Source organism: Marmota monax, unplaced genomic scaffold (assembly GCF_021218885.2).
Source record: "Marmota monax isolate L192 unplaced genomic scaffold, Marmota_monax_Labrador192_F-V1.1 WCK01_AAM20220418_F8-fsc00038, whole genome shotgun sequence".
Taxonomy (NCBI): domain Eukaryota; kingdom Metazoa; phylum Chordata; class Mammalia; order Rodentia; family Sciuridae; genus Marmota; species Marmota monax.
The window spans coordinates 4958889-4976206 of record NW_026692498.1 but is presented as its reverse complement, the minus strand read 5'-3'; the positions used below and the strand labels follow the sequence as shown (position 1 = coordinate 4976206).

The window sequence follows — 17318 nt, the reverse complement described above, 5'->3', positions numbered from 1 at the left end:
CTGGGTCTTTTTCATTTGCTACAAAACAATTGGCCACAAACCTAGTGTTTAAAAACAGCACCCAAAGCTGGGTGCGGTGGCGCACACCTATAATCCCTGGGACTCAGGAGGCTGAGGCAGGAGCATTGCAAGTTCATGGCCAGTCTCAGTGACTTAGTGACCCTGTCTCAGTATAAAAAGGGCTGAGATGTAGCTGGGTGGTGGAGCGCACCTGGGTTCACTCCCCAGTTCTGCAAAAGAAAACAAGCCAACGCCCACCTCCTGTCTGACTTCTGTGGAGCCGAGGTCTGGGTGTACCACGGTCTGGGTGTACCACGGGACAGGAGGGCTCGCAAGTGAGAGGCTCTGTAGAAGAATCCATTCCCGCACTCGTCAGAGCGTTGACAGTCCTACAACCAGGCCCTATTCCCTCTGGCTGTCTACCAGGGTCAGCCACTGCCACCTCCTTGTCCTGTGGCCCCTTGCGTTACTCAGCCTTCCGGTACTATAACACATACCTGAGATAATCAGCTTAGGAAGAGAAAAGGTTTTCTTAGTTCATGGTCTTAGAGGTGGTTCATGGTCCATGGGCCCTTTTGGGCCTGTGTCGAGCCAGCATATCATGGCGGGAGCTGGTGGCATAGAAGAGCTGTTTACCTCCTGGTCACGAATTAAGACAAAGGAAGAGGATGGGGTCGGGTTGGTCCCCTGCTCTGCAAGGGCTCACTCCTAGGGACCTGGAGACTTCCTGGGCCCCATCTCTTAAGGTTGCATGGTCTCCCAGTGGTGCTACCCGGAGCCTTCCACAGAAGGCCTTTGGGGGCCACTTAGGCTGACTGCAGCGCCCTTCATGTCAGCAGAGAGCCTCCCCATCAGGCCCTCTCACACCTTGAATCCTGACACCTCCTCCTCCTGCCAGTCAGAAACCCACTCTGGGCTAAAGGGCTCTGTGGTCAGTCTTGATGCACCTGTAGGTTAGTCTCCCATCTGATGAACTCCAAGTCAACTGATTAATGACCTCAACCACACCCATTGTGAAACCCTGGGCCTTATAGTTCATCATGTCCACAGTGCCAGGGGCTTGAGGTGGGAAGGTTGGGGGCAATTGAGGGTCCTACCACCACCAGCTCATTGTGTCCAAGGGCTTGGGAGAGAGGGGGCTCCCCAGCAGGACCGTTGGCTCCTCCCCACCCCCGACATGGCTGTATGCCTAGGTATGTGGGGGGGGGGTCTGTGCGTGATCGTAGGTCTCTGGTTCCTTGCTTTTCTCTCTCTTTGGTGAGCTGCCAATTAGGTGCTTGGCCGAGCAGAGAGCAGTGGGTGGGGCCATTGCTGCTCCTGTCCTGTGGTGCCCCTGGCCACACAGCAGCACAGCCCCTCGCCAGAGCTGGGGTAGCACCATCCTTTGCACTCTCCTGCTTTCTCTCCTGGTCTCAGTCCTCATGGATGTGGCAGCTTCTGACTCCCAAATCCAGCAGAAATCTGCTCACTGCCCTCCCCTGGTCCTGGTGTTCCAGCCGTCCTCCCAGCCCCACCGCTTACTCTCAGTTGTGATGTCCACGCATCAGACGAGAAATCTCATCCAACAGGCACCAGCACAGCTGATGAGCACGTGCAGCTGGGGGCGGGGGAGGCCCAGCCACCGGGCTTTTCTGTTGCTGAGCTCTTGTGGGTCGGTCAGTGAATTGTGTGTGAGATAGACCTTTGGGTGGCAGTGACGTGTGGGCTCCTGCTCAGAGCTTGGTGTGAGCTCTGAGGCAGTGACTTTGTCACCTCCGTGCTGACTGTGGGCAGCTGATGTTCTGTCCTGGTGTGTTCTCAAGTGAAGTCCCTGCGTAAATCAAGGCGTCCCATGAGTGTGGGTTAGGACGTCTCCGTCCTCCAGCCTCGTACTCCATCCAGGTCAGATGGCTGTGTGTCCTGGGCCTTCAGGATGGGAGATGGCAGATGGGGAAGGCTGAGCCCACAGCTGAACTCTGAGTCAGGCCCGGACACACAGCCATGCCCATTCACATGTGCCCCCTGTGGCTGCCTGTGCACTGTGGCTGTCAGGATCGAGTGTTGTGAAGGACACACTGGCCTGGGAAATGGACATTATTTGCTGTATAACTCTTTACAGAAAAAGTTTGTGGACCTCTGCTGTAAACCATGACTCTCTTCATGTTTAAGAACACCTGATCCCTGAGATGGAAGAGAAACACCACGTTCCTGTCCTCTGGGGCTGGGGGAGGGGGGCGTTCCCTTCCTTTTTCTCACTGGAGGTGGCCAGCCCAGCCTCCTGGCTGCCTCGTTACCCTGTTGTTAGGCGTCCTGTTCATGGAAGAGAGGACTGAGCTCCCCGGAGTCCTGGTGCCTTTGCCATTTTACTGTGTCAGCGCCCCCTTGGCTGCTATAACAAATGACCGTGAACCGAGCAACTTAAATTGTTCTCCAAGAATGAGAGGCCAGAAATCCAAGATCAAAGTGTTGACAGGGGCACACTCCCTCGGAGGCTGTAGCAGAGGGTCTGTCCCTCGCCTCTTGCAGTAATGGTGGTAGAGGTACCGTGGTTTGTGGCTGCATCACTGCAGCCTCTACCTCTGACTCCACATGGCCATCTCTTGTGTGTCAGTGACCTCACCTCTTATAAGGATGCTCGTCATTGGATTTAGGACCCACCCAGGTAGTCCAGGATGACCTCATCTTGGGATTGCTCACCTCCGCTACATCTGCAAAGACCCCTTTTCCAACTTACGTTACAGCCATAGATTCCGGGGGGTTAGGCGTGGCACAGCTTTTGGAGGCACACCCACTGTAACAGTGAAGACAGGCAGCGAAGGGTGGTGGCTGTGGGTGCGGTGGGGGCTGGGATGCCCATCAGTCCTGTGCTGCTCTTCCGGCTCCATGTTTATGTCAGTTTCCACATCAGTAGAAGGAAACTCAGGGCTGCTGGGGAGTGAGTGGAAGGGTACCCTGGATGGGCCCGTCTCTCAGGCCCCCTCCTCTCTGCCGTGTCCTGAGGTGAGAGGAGGAGCCTGACCCCAGCGCCCCGTCTTGTTTGTCCCTACAGCGGCTCACCCCTGTGCCCGAGACAACGGCGGCTGCTCCCACATCTGCATCGCCAAGGGTGACGGGACCCCACGGTGCTCCTGCCCCGTCCACCTCGTGCTCCTGCAGAACCTGCTGACCTGTGGCGGTAGGTGTGACCTCGGCGCGCTCTGTTGGAACTTGGGACAGGGCTCTGAATCTTTTCTGCCAGATCACAGGCCTGCGTTCTTATAAACCGCAGTGGCTCCTTTTCTGTAGAGTAGAGCTCCTCTTCACTTACGCCCGCGTTTCCTAACGCTGTGCGTTCTCTGCTGTGAGTTTCCCTGAGCACTGCTTTTCCTGCGTCGGCAGACTTTGATAGGTTCTCTTTTCATTTTTCATCAGGTGATTCAAGTATTCTGAAATTTCTCCTGAGACAGTTTCTTCATCCTGTGTGTTATTTAAATCTCCAGAGTTGAGACCTTCCAGCTGTCTCTCTGTTACTGATTTCGGTTAACTCCACTGCGGTCTGAGAGCTCTGTGTGATTTCTGTTCTTCCAGGTTTATCCAGGTGGCTTTGTGGCTCAGCATGTGGTTTATCGTAGCGAATGTTCCATATGCTCTTGAGAAAAAGGTGGATTCTGCTGTGGGTGGTGGAAAGTTCCAGAACATCAGTTGGATCTGTTGACTGACAGTGCCGATGGGGCCTCTGCCCCTTCCTTTCTGCCTGCTCAAGCTGTCAGCTACTGCAGGGGTGTTGGGCTCCAGCTCGGACAGGGATCTCCCCATTTCTTCTTGTCGTTCTGTCTTTGTCCCTCCTGCTACCCTCTGTACTCTTGCTCCCCTGGGGCCCCGTGATAGTGATGGTGGTGGGGGCTTTAGAATTAGACCTGTGTTCAAATCCTGGCTCTGCAGATTGCCTGCTGGGTGCCCCCAGGCTGGTCACTTGCCTTCTCTGAACTCTACTTCCTTCTCTGTGAAACTGAGGCCACTCACTTGGCAGATTGTCATAGGCTTTAAATAACAGAGCACTTTCCATGGTCCCTGGCACATGGCACAGGGAATGCCAGGTGCTGTGTTGTGGGGTGACTGCAGTCATAAAAGTGACAGTCTTCATTGTCAGCATGATGAGCCTTGACCCCAGGGCTTCCTCTCCAGCTGCCTCTGGTGTCCCCACCCCAGCCCCACCCCCCGTGGCCTTGGATTGTGCCATTTCTGTTCTGCTTCAACCCACCTGGCTCCGCAGCCACCGGCTCAGTACACAGACACCACTCTTCTCCTCTTGCTGTACGGGACCACACCTTGGCCTGGGAACGTCCTCCTGCTTCCCCTTGCACCTCAGAGTCCCAAGGCTGTGACCAGGAGCAGGGGGGATGCTGGCTGCTCACCTCCCAAGAAGCCAGGCAGCTTTTCTTCAAGCTCCGGCCTGGGGCTCACGTGGATTTGTAGCCTGCAGGGGTCACTCTGTGCAGCTCCCACTGGTGCCCAAGCTGCCCAGGGAGCAGGGTTGTGGAGGCTCCCATGGACCAGCCCTGGGCCCCTGTGGGATGGGGCGCTGCCCTTGGCCCACCGTCCAGGACTCAAGGCCCACTTAGAGCCGAGGGCTGTCCCCGTGGAATGGGGCACGGCCCTGGGCCCATTGCCTGGTCAGAGCCGAGGGTCGGTGCTCACTGTGCAGAAGCCTCTCAGCCTTCCGTGGCCATGTCACAGGACAGGGCTCTCTCAATGTGGACCTTGTGATGTGGCCTCCGGCACTTCAGTGTCCCAGCAGTGTCACCACTGCCTGTCTGCCCACTCGGTCAGTCCTGTGGCACCTGTGGCATCTCACAGCTGCTTTGTTTGAGAGATGAGGAGGCGGAGGCCTCTGTGTCCTCAGGTCTCTCGGCTGCCCAGGGAAGCTGGGATGGCCTTGGCCCTCCTGGGCCCTGCCTGTTCTGCTCTCACCCTCCGGCCATGGCTGCCTGGACTGTTGGCCGTGGAGGCCGGGCCTCTTCTTCCCCAGGGCCAGTTGAAACCACCCTGGTGGGACAGGCTTTGTGGCAGCTCAGCCTGCAGACACCCGACCTGGGCTACTTTCAGACACCATGGGTGCCGCACCCCGGCGTGTCCTTCCTTGGCCCAGCCGAGTGGCGAGAGCCGGGCTTCTCGGTTGCCGAGGGCTGGGGTCTTGGCTGGAATCTGAGCCTCCCTCTCACACCCCTGGGCTCCGGGGTTTGGCGTACAAAGCCTGCAGGCATTCTGGGGCTTGAAGACAGGCGCCTTTCCTGGGTTGGATTTCAGGTGTGTTGGGGCGTCCTCACACCCCACACCAGGCCAGCCCCTTAGTTCTCTGCCATTTTCTGCATAAAAGAGAGGAGTTCTAGAAAATGGGTGTCCCTAAAGCTGCGGTGCTCTGCTCCCTGGCCTCCTGTGAGGTGGCTGCCTCATCTACAGGGGCCCAGCACAGTGCCACTGACTGGGCTCTGCGATGCACCTGACCTTGGGATGGGGCGCTGCCCTTGGCCTACCGCCCTGGACTCAAGGCCCACTCAGAGCCAAGGGATGTCCCTGTGGGATGGGGCACGGCCCTGGGCTTGACATGAGCTGGAGATCTTGTTTTAAATTAGGATGTTTAAACTGGATATCACCGTGATGCCCAGGAGAGACAGGAGGTGGTGATACAGGGCCCGGAGCAGCTCTGGTAGAGCGCTCGCCTGGTATGCGCGGGCTGGGTTCTCGCCAGCATGCAGGAAGAATCCAGAGCAAGACAGACACAGATGTCATTGCTTACAGATGCCGAGGGGTGCAGGCATGCCTGGGGCCTTGCCACCCTGGAGATCCGTGGGCGTGGGCAGCAGGGGCAGGACCATGGGCATGTGATACCCTAGTAGCTTCCCCTGGGGAGTCTCGTGGGTGAGTTTGCATGGGTGGGTACAAGCACCGGGTTGTCAGGCCGTGACTGGCACCTGAACCATCCATGTGGGGTGGGAGGTCAGTAGGGCCAGCCAAGTGGCTGCATATTGCTGTCCCAGAGGGAGGTGGCCACCAGGGAGCTGTCGGAGAGGGCAGTGGCATCTGGCTCTCCCTGCTGAGGGATAGGGAGGAAGAGGAGGAGGCAGAGCTGGAAGTCTGGTCAGGGGGACTGAACCCTGCTTCTAGTGGGAAGTCTCACTGCTTTTAAACGTGGACACAGGCTGCATAGAATGGCAAGTGTCTGCCCTGGTGAACCCTGAGGGCGGGGAAGGGCTTCCACGGTCACCAGTGGGAGGTAGTCCTTGGCCTCCCAGCCCACCTCCCTCCCATGGCCCTCTCCTGGGGAGCCCCCGCTGTGCTCTGTGAGCAACCTGGGCCCTCTGCCTTAGCCCATATGTAGCTAGATGCCTGGGGCGTAGTGATCGGGTCCTCTGTCAGCTCCCACTGTGCTGTGGATGCGCTGGCCCTGAAGAGTCCTCAACATGCTTCTCTGGTGTGGGTGCCGTCCACCCACTTTGCCCCCTGCCTGCTGATGGACACTCAGGTGCTACCAAGCTGATGTGCACTCCAGTGAAGGCCCTCAGGGGCCCTGTGGGGAGACCACTGAGGATGGGGGATGGCCCGGCCCAGCAGACAGGGTGGCCTTCCTGCAGTGCGGGGCTTGGTGGCTGCTTGGGTCATGGTCCTTCCCCCTCCACAGGGAAGGGATGGCTCTAGCAGCACTGTGTCCTCCCTGGCCTTTGGTCTGGGCTGGGGCAGCAGGCAGGAGATGCTGACTGGAGGGCATGGGGCACCCCCCAGGACCTTGGGGACATGGCTGGCGCCGACCTGAGCTGTCTCCTGGTCTCCCGGGCGGACCCTGTGTGATGGTCGTCCCTTCTGCCCCCAGAGCCTCCCACCTGCTCCCCCGACCAGTTTGCGTGTGCCACTGGGGAGATCGACTGCATCCCCGGGGCCTGGCGCTGTGACGGCTTCCCCGAGTGTGACGACCAGAGTGACGAGCTGGGCTGCCCGGTGTGCTCTGCTGCTCAGTTCCCCTGCGCACGGGGCCAGTGTGTGGACCTGCGTCTGCGGTGTGACGGCGAGGCTGACTGCCAGGACCGCTCCGACGAGGCCCACTGTGACGGTGAGGCCCACCGCCCAGCCCTCTTCGACGTGGCCGGGGCTCTGCCTGGCCTCCCCTGAATGACACTCTGTCAGACCTTTCCCTGGAGGGAAGCCGCAGGGCTTGGGAGGGATGAGTTAGTTTCAGGGCCGAGGTGGGAAACGCTGCGGTGGGACCCCATCCTGTCCCACTGAGCGGTTGACTTGAAGGCAGACTAGGACTCCGTCTCGACTTCCTGCATTCGGTCAAGAGTTTTGCAGAAACCCAATGTGAACCTAGTAGCTGGCTGGAGACGTCCATGCCTCACGACCCGGGATGCCCTACCCTGAGAGGCAGGGCTGCGCTCCACCGAGCAGTGCAAGGGACCACACTCAGCCACCACGATGGAGTCTAGCACCAGAGAGGTGCTGAGGCCTCCTGGGCCCACTCTGACCATCAGGACCTTCCTTTCCTTTAGATCTCAATGGTGAAACAGACCTCTTCTCTACCTGCTCTGAGTTTCCCTCTGATAAGACTCTTGCTTGTTTGGTCGCCTGGCGTACCTGTCCAGCCTTGGTCCCAGGGCTGCCATGGGCTGTTAATATGGTCTTTTGATGCTCCCTCACTCCCACAGACCACTGGGTCCTGTTCTTAACAACTCACACACTGGCCTTGATCTCCACCCTCATGCGGGATGAGCAGGTGTTTTGTAGAAGACGAGGTTCCAGACCAATCTCCACAGATGTTTCTGTAAAGCCACAACTAATTCATTGCAGCTCATTGATCCTTGAGAGTTGGATGGCAGCTGTAGATCGGGGTTAGCACCCTGGGCAAATTCAGCTGCAAGCCCAGTGTCTCTGGCACCAGCCCTTCCCACAGGTCTGTGTCTGTGTTGGCGGCTCTTGCTCTGAAACGGAGAGCCAGGATTTGGTGATGGAGCCTGTGGTGCCTGGCATGAGTTTCACCATCATCCACCACAGAAGCCGCGTGCCAGCCCTGCTGCCCCCCTGGCCTGGCAGTAGTGTGGCTGAGACTTCAGAGGCTGCAGAAGCCCTGCTGGGGAAGCCCCCGCCCTGTGCCTCCTCCTGCAGGCCCTGGCTCTGCGGCTTCCCAGGCTTCCTCCCTGCCCAGTTACCAGCATGCCATCCGTCCAGGGGCAGCACGGGGCTCCCTCGCCTTTGGTTCTCAGGGTGCAGAGCTGGTGGGGAGCTCAGGAGGTTTGCTGGGGTAGTCAGAGCCCAGAAACTGCCTTCCTTAGGGTGCCATGGACCCTCCAGGTCAGCATTTGGGGAAAGGTGAAGGGCTGTGGCCTGAGTCTCCAGAGCGCCGGTGGGGGAGGGCAGCCGTGGGGCTGCTCTGCCTTCCTGGAGTGCTGCCCAGTGCTGTGGGCACCCTGACCGCCTCACCTCTCTGGGGGCGAGGCTCCTCCTGTGGTCCCTCTGGCTGCCACCTCCCAGGGGGACCGTGGGCAGGGCTGGTGGTCCTTACTCTGCGCAGGCCTGACCCACGTAGATGCGGGCAGATGCCTCCTGCGGGTGGAGGGTATATTGGGGCTCTTTCCTGCCCGTCTCCCCATTGGCGTCACACAGGCCTTGGGCAGGTCTGGTGCCGGAGAGGGTTCTGTTGGAGGGCTCTGGGCCTGGAACCCAGGCTGCTGTGGGTGGCCTGGGCAGAGGACCGGGCTCTGGTTCCCTCCTGCCTCTCTGAGCACAAGGACCCTCTTTGCAGCCATCTGCCTGCCCAACCAGTTCCGGTGTGCCAGCGGCCAGTGTGTCCTCATCAAGCAGCAGTGTGACTCCTTCCCCGACTGCATGGACGGCTCCGATGAGCTCATGTGCGGTGAGCTGGCTCCTGCAAATGGGCAGGGGGGCTGTGCCTTCAGGGCGCACTCAGGATGTGGCAGGGCCCAAGGTGCCTGGGAGGCTGGGTGTGCTTGGCCCTGAGGGGACACGGAGCTTCCTGTGGTGGGGACTGAGTTCTAGCAGGGGCAGAGGCACGGAGGTAGGGCCCACCACAGTGTGTGGTGGGGGACCACTGTACCTGAAGGCTCAGCCCCATCGTGCTCCCGCCGTGGGGAACTTGCTGGGCAGCATCTCTCCTGCTGCAGGACCGCCTGAGGCTGCCAGCCTCCATGTGCTGTGTGCCCATGTGCACACATCACGTGCCCACATGCACGTCACACGTGCCCCTCCAGTGACCTGGCTGTGTAGTCAGGGAGGCGGACTAGAGTGTGGGTGGCCAGCACAGTCAGGGAAGGCTTCCCAGAGGCAGTGGCTCTCAAATGGCTGCCTGATTCAGACAGGAAGGAGCTGGCATTCCAGACAGGAAGTGGGATGTGTCACATGACCACTCCTCTGCAGCAGAGCTGGGCTGAGAGCTAAGGGCGAGGGGCGCAGGAGGGTTCCCCAAGGACTCACTGAGCTCTCCAGCGCCTTCATGCCAACCCCCTTCAGGCATCTGGGACAACATCTTTTTGTTGTTGTTGTTGTTGTTGTTTTTTGTGGTGGTGCTGGGGATTGAACCCAGGGCCTTGTGCATGCAAGGCAAGCACTCTACCAACTGAGCTACATCCTCAGCCTTTTTTTTTTTTAAAGTCGTAGATAGATACGACACCTTTATGTATTTATTTTTGTGTGGTGCTGAGGATGGAACCCAGGGCCTCACACATGCTAGGCCAGTGCTCTGCCACTGAGCCACAGCCCAGCTCTTGAACATCATCTTGAGAGAGTGGCTTAGGCTGGTGGCGGAGTTGGGGCTGTCCTCTCCCTCTGCTGGGCAGGTGTCTGGTCTGGGGAGCCTGTGCCTGGGCCTCCAGCACACTGTGGGCCCTTGTGTTGAGAGTGACACCCATGGGAAGTCCTGGCCTCCGGGGCTTTGGGTTGCTCTCCTGCAGCTGACTGTCTGGGGACCTCCAGGTCAGCCTGCGGGAAGGCGTACGTGCTCTTGCCAGCTGAGTGTGGGGGCTGGACTTGCCGTCCAGCTTCCCTGCCACAGCTGCAGGGGCCACCCCTCACAGCCAGCTCTGGAGGCCTCCAGACCAGTCTGTCCCATGTGACACATGGGCACCCAGGAGCACTCACTTCCAGCTGCCACCAAGGCCCCTGAGCAAAGGCGTGTCAGTAGTTAAGGGGCTGGCGGAGGGCAGGGTCACCAGGCGGGCCAAGGACCTGTGGGCAGGGGTCCTGGGTAAAATGAGCCAGCCTCACTTCTCCCATTGGTCTGTGGGTCCTGCAGCCTGGGCATCCTGCAGGAGGGCCATCTCTTTGGGATTAATGTTGACCATATTTTTCTGTCTGAACTCTGGCAGAAATCACCAAGCCACCCTCAGATGACTCCCCAGCCCACAGCAGCGCCATCGGGCCTGTCATCGGCATCATCCTGTCCCTCTTCGTCATGGGCGGGGTCTATTTCGTTTGCCAGCGCGTGGTGTGCCAGCGCTATGCAGGGGCCAGCGGGCCCTTTCCGCATGAGTATGTCAGCGGGACCCCCCACGTGCCTCTCAACTTCATAGCCCCTGGTGGCTCGCAGCATGGTCCCTTCACGGGTAAGGAACCACAGGCAGGCAAGGGCCCCTGCAGAGGAGGGTGTGCTGTCTGGGCTGCTCGCGGGGGGTGGACGAGGCCGCGGCTCCTGCAGCGCCTCCTGGACATGCCAGGCTGCCTCGCCTGTGCTTGGCACGGCACCTCTTGGCACAGAGCCCGTGCGGCTGCAGCCCGTCCTTTGGCCTTGGTTGTGTGTGTGGGGGGGCTCCTTGGGCTTCACCTGTAGCATTACTATGGGATGTTTCCTGAGTGGTCCCTGAGCCCTTACATCCCCTAGAAATGGACGTGGCGGCAGCAGGGCTCTCTAGGGCCTGAGGATTCTCTCCCGCAAGTGGCTCTGTTCTCGGCACAGAGCGGATGGTGGCCGAGCAGTTGTGTGGGCACCCTCCTGGTCATCAGGAAATCAGAGTGTGCTGTAGATGCCCAGGGGCCACATTGGTGGGCTAAAGCCTGCTGGTTCCCATCATATTGGGGGGTTGTGTGTCCCAGAACGTGGGGTCAGTCAGTGCAGTGCACTTTGGGGTACCCAAGAGGGTTAACCTGTAGCTCCAGGACCACCGTAGGGTTGCTCAGGGCCTACCCAGCCTGGGGTCCCTCTGTCTTGTCCTGTTCCACCCCCAAGCCAGCTTCACTGGGACGCTGATGTCCTGGTGCAGGTGTGCCTGATTCTTCCTGGGGGTGAGGTTGCCGGGGCTTCTCGAGTGCTCCTGGAGGCCGAGGTGGGGGAAGCCCTGCTTCTTCAGCAATCCGCAGAGAGGCCTGTTGTCTGTGCCTGGAGTGCTGTGTGCTCAGCCCCGGGGGTTCCCTTCTGCAGGCCCCTCCCCATTCGCAGAGGAGGTTTGCACAGCGGGCGCTGCTGGGAGCCCGAGAAGTCTGTGTGCCAGGACTTCCCGCGGGAATCTGAGTCTCCTAGTAGCAGGCAGGGCCTGTGTCTGGGGTGTGCCCGGCCAGCGCCCCACCCTGCCCCGCTTGTCCCCTGCCCATAGGCATCTCGTGCAGCAAGTCCATGATGAGCTCTGTGAGCCTGATGGGGGGCCGCAGCGGCCCTCCCCTCTATGACCGGAACCACGTCACTGGCGCCTCGTCCAGCAGCTCGTCCAGCACGAAGGCCACTCTGTACCCACCGGTGAGAGGGCGGGAGGGGCCAAGGAGGGTGGTGGGCAGCTGGCCAGCTGGGGCCTCCACCTTCAGCGCTGGCCCAGGCTTGCTGGGACCTGGGGGACTCCGGAGCTGGGACTGTTCATGTGTCACCCAGCCGAGGGCGTGGTTGCCCCCTGCTACCCCTTTTGGGTTTTTCTTGAATCACATTGTTTTCTGTTTGGAGAAGGGAAGTCCTTGTTCTTTGTGGGTAGACTGGAAACTGCGTGGAGCTACAGAGCCAAGTCCCGGCCCTACTCCCACCTCCTGGGGTACTCACGTCCGTCTGGGGTCCTGGGGCCCTGGGGCCCTGGGGCCCTGGTGGTGGCCTTGCTCTGAGGAACTGTGCCTTCTGTGCTGCCCTGCTGTGCCTCTCTGCAGCAGGTCCTCCAGACCCGTGTCCTGCGAGGACACTTTACATTCACACCCTGCACCTTGCTGGGTTGTTTCCTGAAGGACAGACAAATGTATGGGGTGATTTTTGTGGCTACCGTATTCCCTGGAGCTTTTGGCAGAGGGAATGACTGTGAAGAGTGAAGCACGAGCTGGGCACGTGGCCACGCCTGTCACCCCAGCGGCTTGGGAGGCTGAGGCAGAAGGATCACAAGCTCAAAGCCAGCCTCAGGAACTTAGTGAGGCTCTAAGCAACTTAGTAAGACCTTGTCTTAAAATAAAAAGGGCTGGGGATGTGGCTTAGTGGTTGAGAACCCCTGGGTTCAATCCTCAGTACAGAAAAAAAAAAAAAAAAACACAAAAAACCGTGAAGGGCTAACTCTGCTGCTTTCTGCGAGGGACCCTCCGCGGGGCTCACTGCGGGAGCCCTGCTCCTGAGAGCACAGCCTAGTGCCCAGGTGAGCTTGCTACATGGGTGTAACTCTGTGCACAATCAGCCCCAACCTATGTGTGGGCTGCATCCAAGGTCCCCTGGCCCACACCTGGGACCACGGAGAGTGCCATTCCCATGTGCACTCCGTTGCTTCTGTACAGGTGAGCCTCGGACAGAGGTGAAATTTCATTTACTTATTTTTTGGCGTGGGGGATTGAACTCAGGGTCACTCTACCACTGAGATATGTCCCCAGCCCTTTTTATTTTGAGACAGGGTTTCAGTAAAGTGCCCAGGCTGGCCTTGAATTTGTGATCCTTTTGCCTCAGCCTCCAGAATAACTGGGATTACAGGCGTAATTATACATTAGACACAGTAAGAGATTAACAGTAGCAAATAATAAACCACAACAATTACATCAGCAGACTGTAATAAGCTATGTGAATGTGGCCTCTCCTTTGAGAATCAAGAAAGATATTAATATTTCCATTGACCGACCGCGGGCTTCTGGAACCACGGGAGGCAGATCCATAGTAGGGGGCGGGCCTTCTGGCACGCCAGGGCTCTGGCTTTGCGCGCCCTTGCAGGCTCTTGATTCCTCCCAAAGCCAGCTCTTCTGCAGCTGTGCTCTTTTCTAAGGTAAGGACAGTCCCATCTGGGTCCCCCCAGTGAGCCCTACTTTGCCAGGACTGGCACCCCCTGCTTCTGGGTGTCTCTCCCACTGGGTGTTGTCCAGTTCTTATCAACTGTGATAAGAGTGACCGGCCTTGGGAGGAGAGGGCAGAGGAGGGTGGTATCTCAGGGCGGGAACTATCTTCTGAAGCTCCAGGGCCTGGCTATTTTTAGGGACAAGGGAAGGCCAAGAGCAGCCTGAATTTTAGAATAGCCCATTCCTCTTGCGCTCTTGTTGCTGCCACCTCTCAGGGACCCATGTAACCATCTAAAGGCTCCAGGATCCTGCCTGAGGCCAGGCCAACTGCTGGAAGCAGCTCCCTTACCCCACATGCATCATGGTGCTTGGGAGGCTGCAGGTGCCCTTCACGGGCTCTGCTGCGTAGCACAGGGCCCCGAGCAGCTGGCTATTTCACAGCTACACGCAGTCGTCGCTATGGTTAACTTTAGAACATTTTCATCATCCCCAAAGAAACTCTGTGTGGAGCCAACTATTTTCAAATTAACAGCTTATTTTGCATCAGTAATCGTGTGTCCATGGTACACAGTTCAAAAGGTACAGAAAGCTAGGTGTGATGGCGCACGCCTATAATCCCAGTGGCTCAGGAGGCTGAGGCAGGAGGATCTGTGAGTTCAAAGCCAGACTCAGCAACTTAGTGAGGTCCTTAGCAACCCAGTGAGACCTTGTCTCTAAATAAAATACAAAATAGGGCCAGGATTATGGCTCAGTGGTGAAGTGCGCCTGAGTTCAGTCCCCTGTACCAAAAAAAAAAAGGTAGAGAGTCAGACACAGGGCTGCCCCAAGCCAGGCATGGCCCCTGGAGGCACATCCTGTGGTGGGTCCTTTTGGTGTCCCTTGAGGTAATCTGTATGTAGGCAAGGCACATATTTTCCCTGCAAAGTGGGTGGGGTTTTTTTTTGTTTTTGTTTTTTTTTTTACTTTTTATTTTGTGATCCTTGAAGATTTCTGTGCAGTTGCAGGAAGTCATTCAGAGAGCCGCCTTCCCTCTGCCCAGCTTCCCCAGCAGTGACGTCCTGTGCAACTACAGGATAGTGTCCTAACCAGGACCCCAACACCATCCTCTGACCTTCCTCGGCTTTCAGAGTGTTCCATATGCACTTTGGAAAACCCAACAGGTTGTGCTCTGAGCCCGCCTGTTGCTACCAGCAGTGTCCACTGAGCTTCTTGGAGGCCCAGCCATGGTGTGCCCCGGACGTGGCTCCATGTTATCCCCTTAACCCCCCGGAATGCTGTTGGAATCCTCATGTGAGGAGGCTGAGGAGCTCAGTGACTCTAGCCTGGTGGGCCCTTGGCAGGGGGAATCTGCCAGCCTGCCTGATTCCCTGTCACCCCCGACTCTGCTCTCTTGCTCCCGAAGCTGCTGCGTCACAGGCAGGGCTGTCTTGTTCTCTGGGCCCAAATCCTGACAGGTGGCAAGCCCCTCCCATAGAGACCAATTGAACATTCTTGCCAAGCAGCCTCCATGGGACAGTCCCTCTTCCTGCCAGCAGAGGGCCACACCAGCCAGATTGGCCTTTGCAAACTCACCGTCCTGCAGTCTGTTGTAGGGTACAGTGGTGTCTTGCTGAAATCTTGTATTTCTTTTTTTTTGGGGGGGGGTCCAAACTTGTAAATTTTGTGTTTATTATTAACAAAGTTATGACGTCCCTTTGCACATTCTGCCTTAATCACACCCAGGGGATGGGCTGTCTGTGGAACTCCACGCAGTCCTGCTGGTTGTGGCAGCAATCGGGACATGATTAAAGAGAGTCCCCAGGGCTGGGGTCGTGGCTTAGGGCAGAGCGCTTGCCTTGCACATGTGAGGCCCTGGGCTCGATCATCAGCACCACATAAAAATGAATAAACAAAATAAAAATGTTGTGTCCATGTGTGGAACTAAAAATGTCTGCAGAAGGCAAGAGCCTAGGGCTGGGAGGGGAAGGAAACAGGTTCGGGCTCCCTTAGTGCAGGGAAGTCTTGAATTTCTTTCCTCAGAAATGACTTCCGACATCTTTCGTGTTTTAAGAAGCTGTAGTTTTATTCCCTCGGCAGAGTCTGTTGGTGTCTTGATAATGGGCCCTGGGTGTCCGTAGGTGTAGGTTGGAGAGGTCTCCAGAGGCCCAGGGCTCTCCCCTGCTCTCCGCCTTCCTGTCCTCCTGATGTGGTCTTCCGTCCTTCGGGCGCACTAGCCGGGCCCAGGGAGGCGGGTCCTGTGTTCTTCCTTTGCTACTGGCGTCAGGTGGACTGTGGTGTCGGGGTCTAACCAGGAGACAGAAGCCACGTGATAACTTGAGGAGAGAGTTCTGTGTGCGGCCTTGTGAGTGGGGATGGACACAGGGAACAGGCAGGTGGGAGTCACACACATGGGCTGGGTGTCCCCTGGGAAGAGCCTGTCTGGAGGGCCACCTCAGCGCTGGAAAGCCATGTCAACAACTCCTCACCTAGACCTGGTTCCTGGTTCCTGGGGCAAGTAGCACTTAAAGGATGTTGGGTAGAAACTCAGTGTGCCTGGGAGGCAGGTGTGCATGGACACGGACCCTCGGGCCTGGAGCCTGGACAGCTGCAGGAGGTCTTCTCTGCTGCTCCCCTCCTGGCTTCTGCAGTGAAGTCCCCACCTGACCCCATCCCCCAGTGTCGTGCCCTCCCCACTTTAGGGCCATTTCCAGGGAATCCCCAGGCCGGCTGTTTGGGCTGAAGAAGACCCACCCTAGATAGGGAGCAGGCTCTGTGCCTCTTCTGAAGGCAGAGGAAGGGCCTGGGTGCTTCCTGCAGGGACGCACCACCACTGGAACAGCCTGTGAAGCAGGTCTTGGCCCCTTTTGGAGATGGGAACTGAGGTAGAGAGGCGTGGCCCTGGCCAGTGGCATCTGAGGCTGGGAAGTGGTGACGGGATTCTTGCGTTGTCTGATATGGAGGGCGTTGCTCGTCGTGCAGCTCTGGAGATGGGTGGTCCGATGTGCTGGCAGAGACATCTGCTGCTACTGGGGTCAGGGCCAAAGAGCGACCAGCTCGGGAACTGGGGTTCCTCTTTCAAGTCTCGTGTGTGTGTGTTCGCAGCTGAGTGTCGGGGTCCGGGCCGGGCGGCTGGTGGTCAGCAGGGCTAGCGGGAAGGGGGAGGGTCCCGGGCTGGAGACACACCCGCTCTCCGTGGCTGTTGTCTCCCCTCTGCTTTTTAAGTCTCCCCAGCTCTGACCAGAGCCCAAGAGAACAGGGGATCCCAGGAAACACAGGGCCCAGGACAGAGCCCTTCGCCACGAAGCAAGGACCCACTCTGGCAAGGCCAGGGGTAACCTATTGGTTCTCCTCAGATCCTGAACCCGCCTCCGTCGCCTGCCACGGACCCCTCGCTGTGCCACCTGGACGTGTTCTACTCCTCAAACATTCCGGCCACTGCCAGGCCATACAGGTGGGCGTCCTCTGCCAGCCCCGTCTCATAGCAAGAGGCACCTTGGGCCCAGCCCAGCTGCCCTGGCTCTCCTGGCTACCCCAGGCTGCTTCCCAACACGAGGCCAGTGGGGCCTGCCTGCTAAGTTCAGAAACCAGTGGCCCTGGACAGGTTCCGAGCACCCCAGGGGGAACTCAGTAAGCCAGGACAGGGTCCAGGAGTGGTGGGCTTGAGGGTGCCACCAGGGCTGTTCCACCCCACCTGCTGTCACTGCAGGGTGGCTCATGCACAGGGGGCCAGGATTTGGGTTCTGGGGTCTGACTGAACCTGGTTATGGGACCCTGACCATGATGCTACCTCCTGGTGTCTCCATCCTTTGAAGGACAAATACATGTGTGCAAGCAGGTAGCGTGTCCCTGGCAGGGGCCTGTAGCATGGACCTCTGTTAGAACGACCCTTGCTCCTTATGCCTGTCCACCTGGGACAGGCTCAGGCGGACCTGACCCCCAAGCTGCCTACTGAAGGTTGTAGGCCACCCCTCTGGGTGCAGAGGGGCCACTGAGAGTGGCAAGAGGATGTGGGTCTCAGCTGCTGTCTGCAGAGTCCAGTCAGAGCCTGTGTAGAAAGGGGTAAGCCCTGACCTTTAACCCTGTGGTTACGGCCAACAGGGCCCATCCTCCTGGACACCCGGCCTCACCCCCAGAGGAGCCACCTGTTAGGGCAGGTGGGATGGGCC

The 17318-nt window shown here is 58.5% G+C and overlaps 1 protein-coding gene and 1 non-coding gene across 4 annotated transcripts in view; one reads left to right on the top strand and one right to left on the bottom strand.

The window, feature by feature from the left end:
• The window catches only part of Lrp5 (LDL receptor related protein 5), a 98698-nt gene that overhangs the window by 79763 nt on the left and 1617 nt on the right, over nt 1–17318 (top strand). For 2 of the 3 annotated variants that reach the window (XM_046444939.2, XM_046444940.1), the window contains 6 exons: nt 3029–3154; nt 6827–7063; nt 8750–8860; nt 10329–10565; nt 11550–11689; nt 16506–16603. In XM_046444939.2, coding sequence (XP_046300895.1) covers nt 3029–3154; nt 6827–7063; nt 8750–8860; nt 10329–10565; nt 11550–11689; nt 16506–16603 — 949 coding nt within the window. Of the gene's footprint in view, nt 1–3028; nt 3155–6826; nt 7064–8749; nt 8861–10328; nt 10566–11549; nt 11690–14159; nt 15079–16505; nt 16604–17318 lie in introns of those variants that run through there. The other variant, XM_058579643.1, reaches the window with a different exon arrangement.
• Nucleotides 9523–9593, bottom strand: Trnaa-ugc (transfer RNA alanine (anticodon UGC)). The gene has a single exon. It is a non-coding gene; the product is annotated as a tRNA-Ala (tRNA).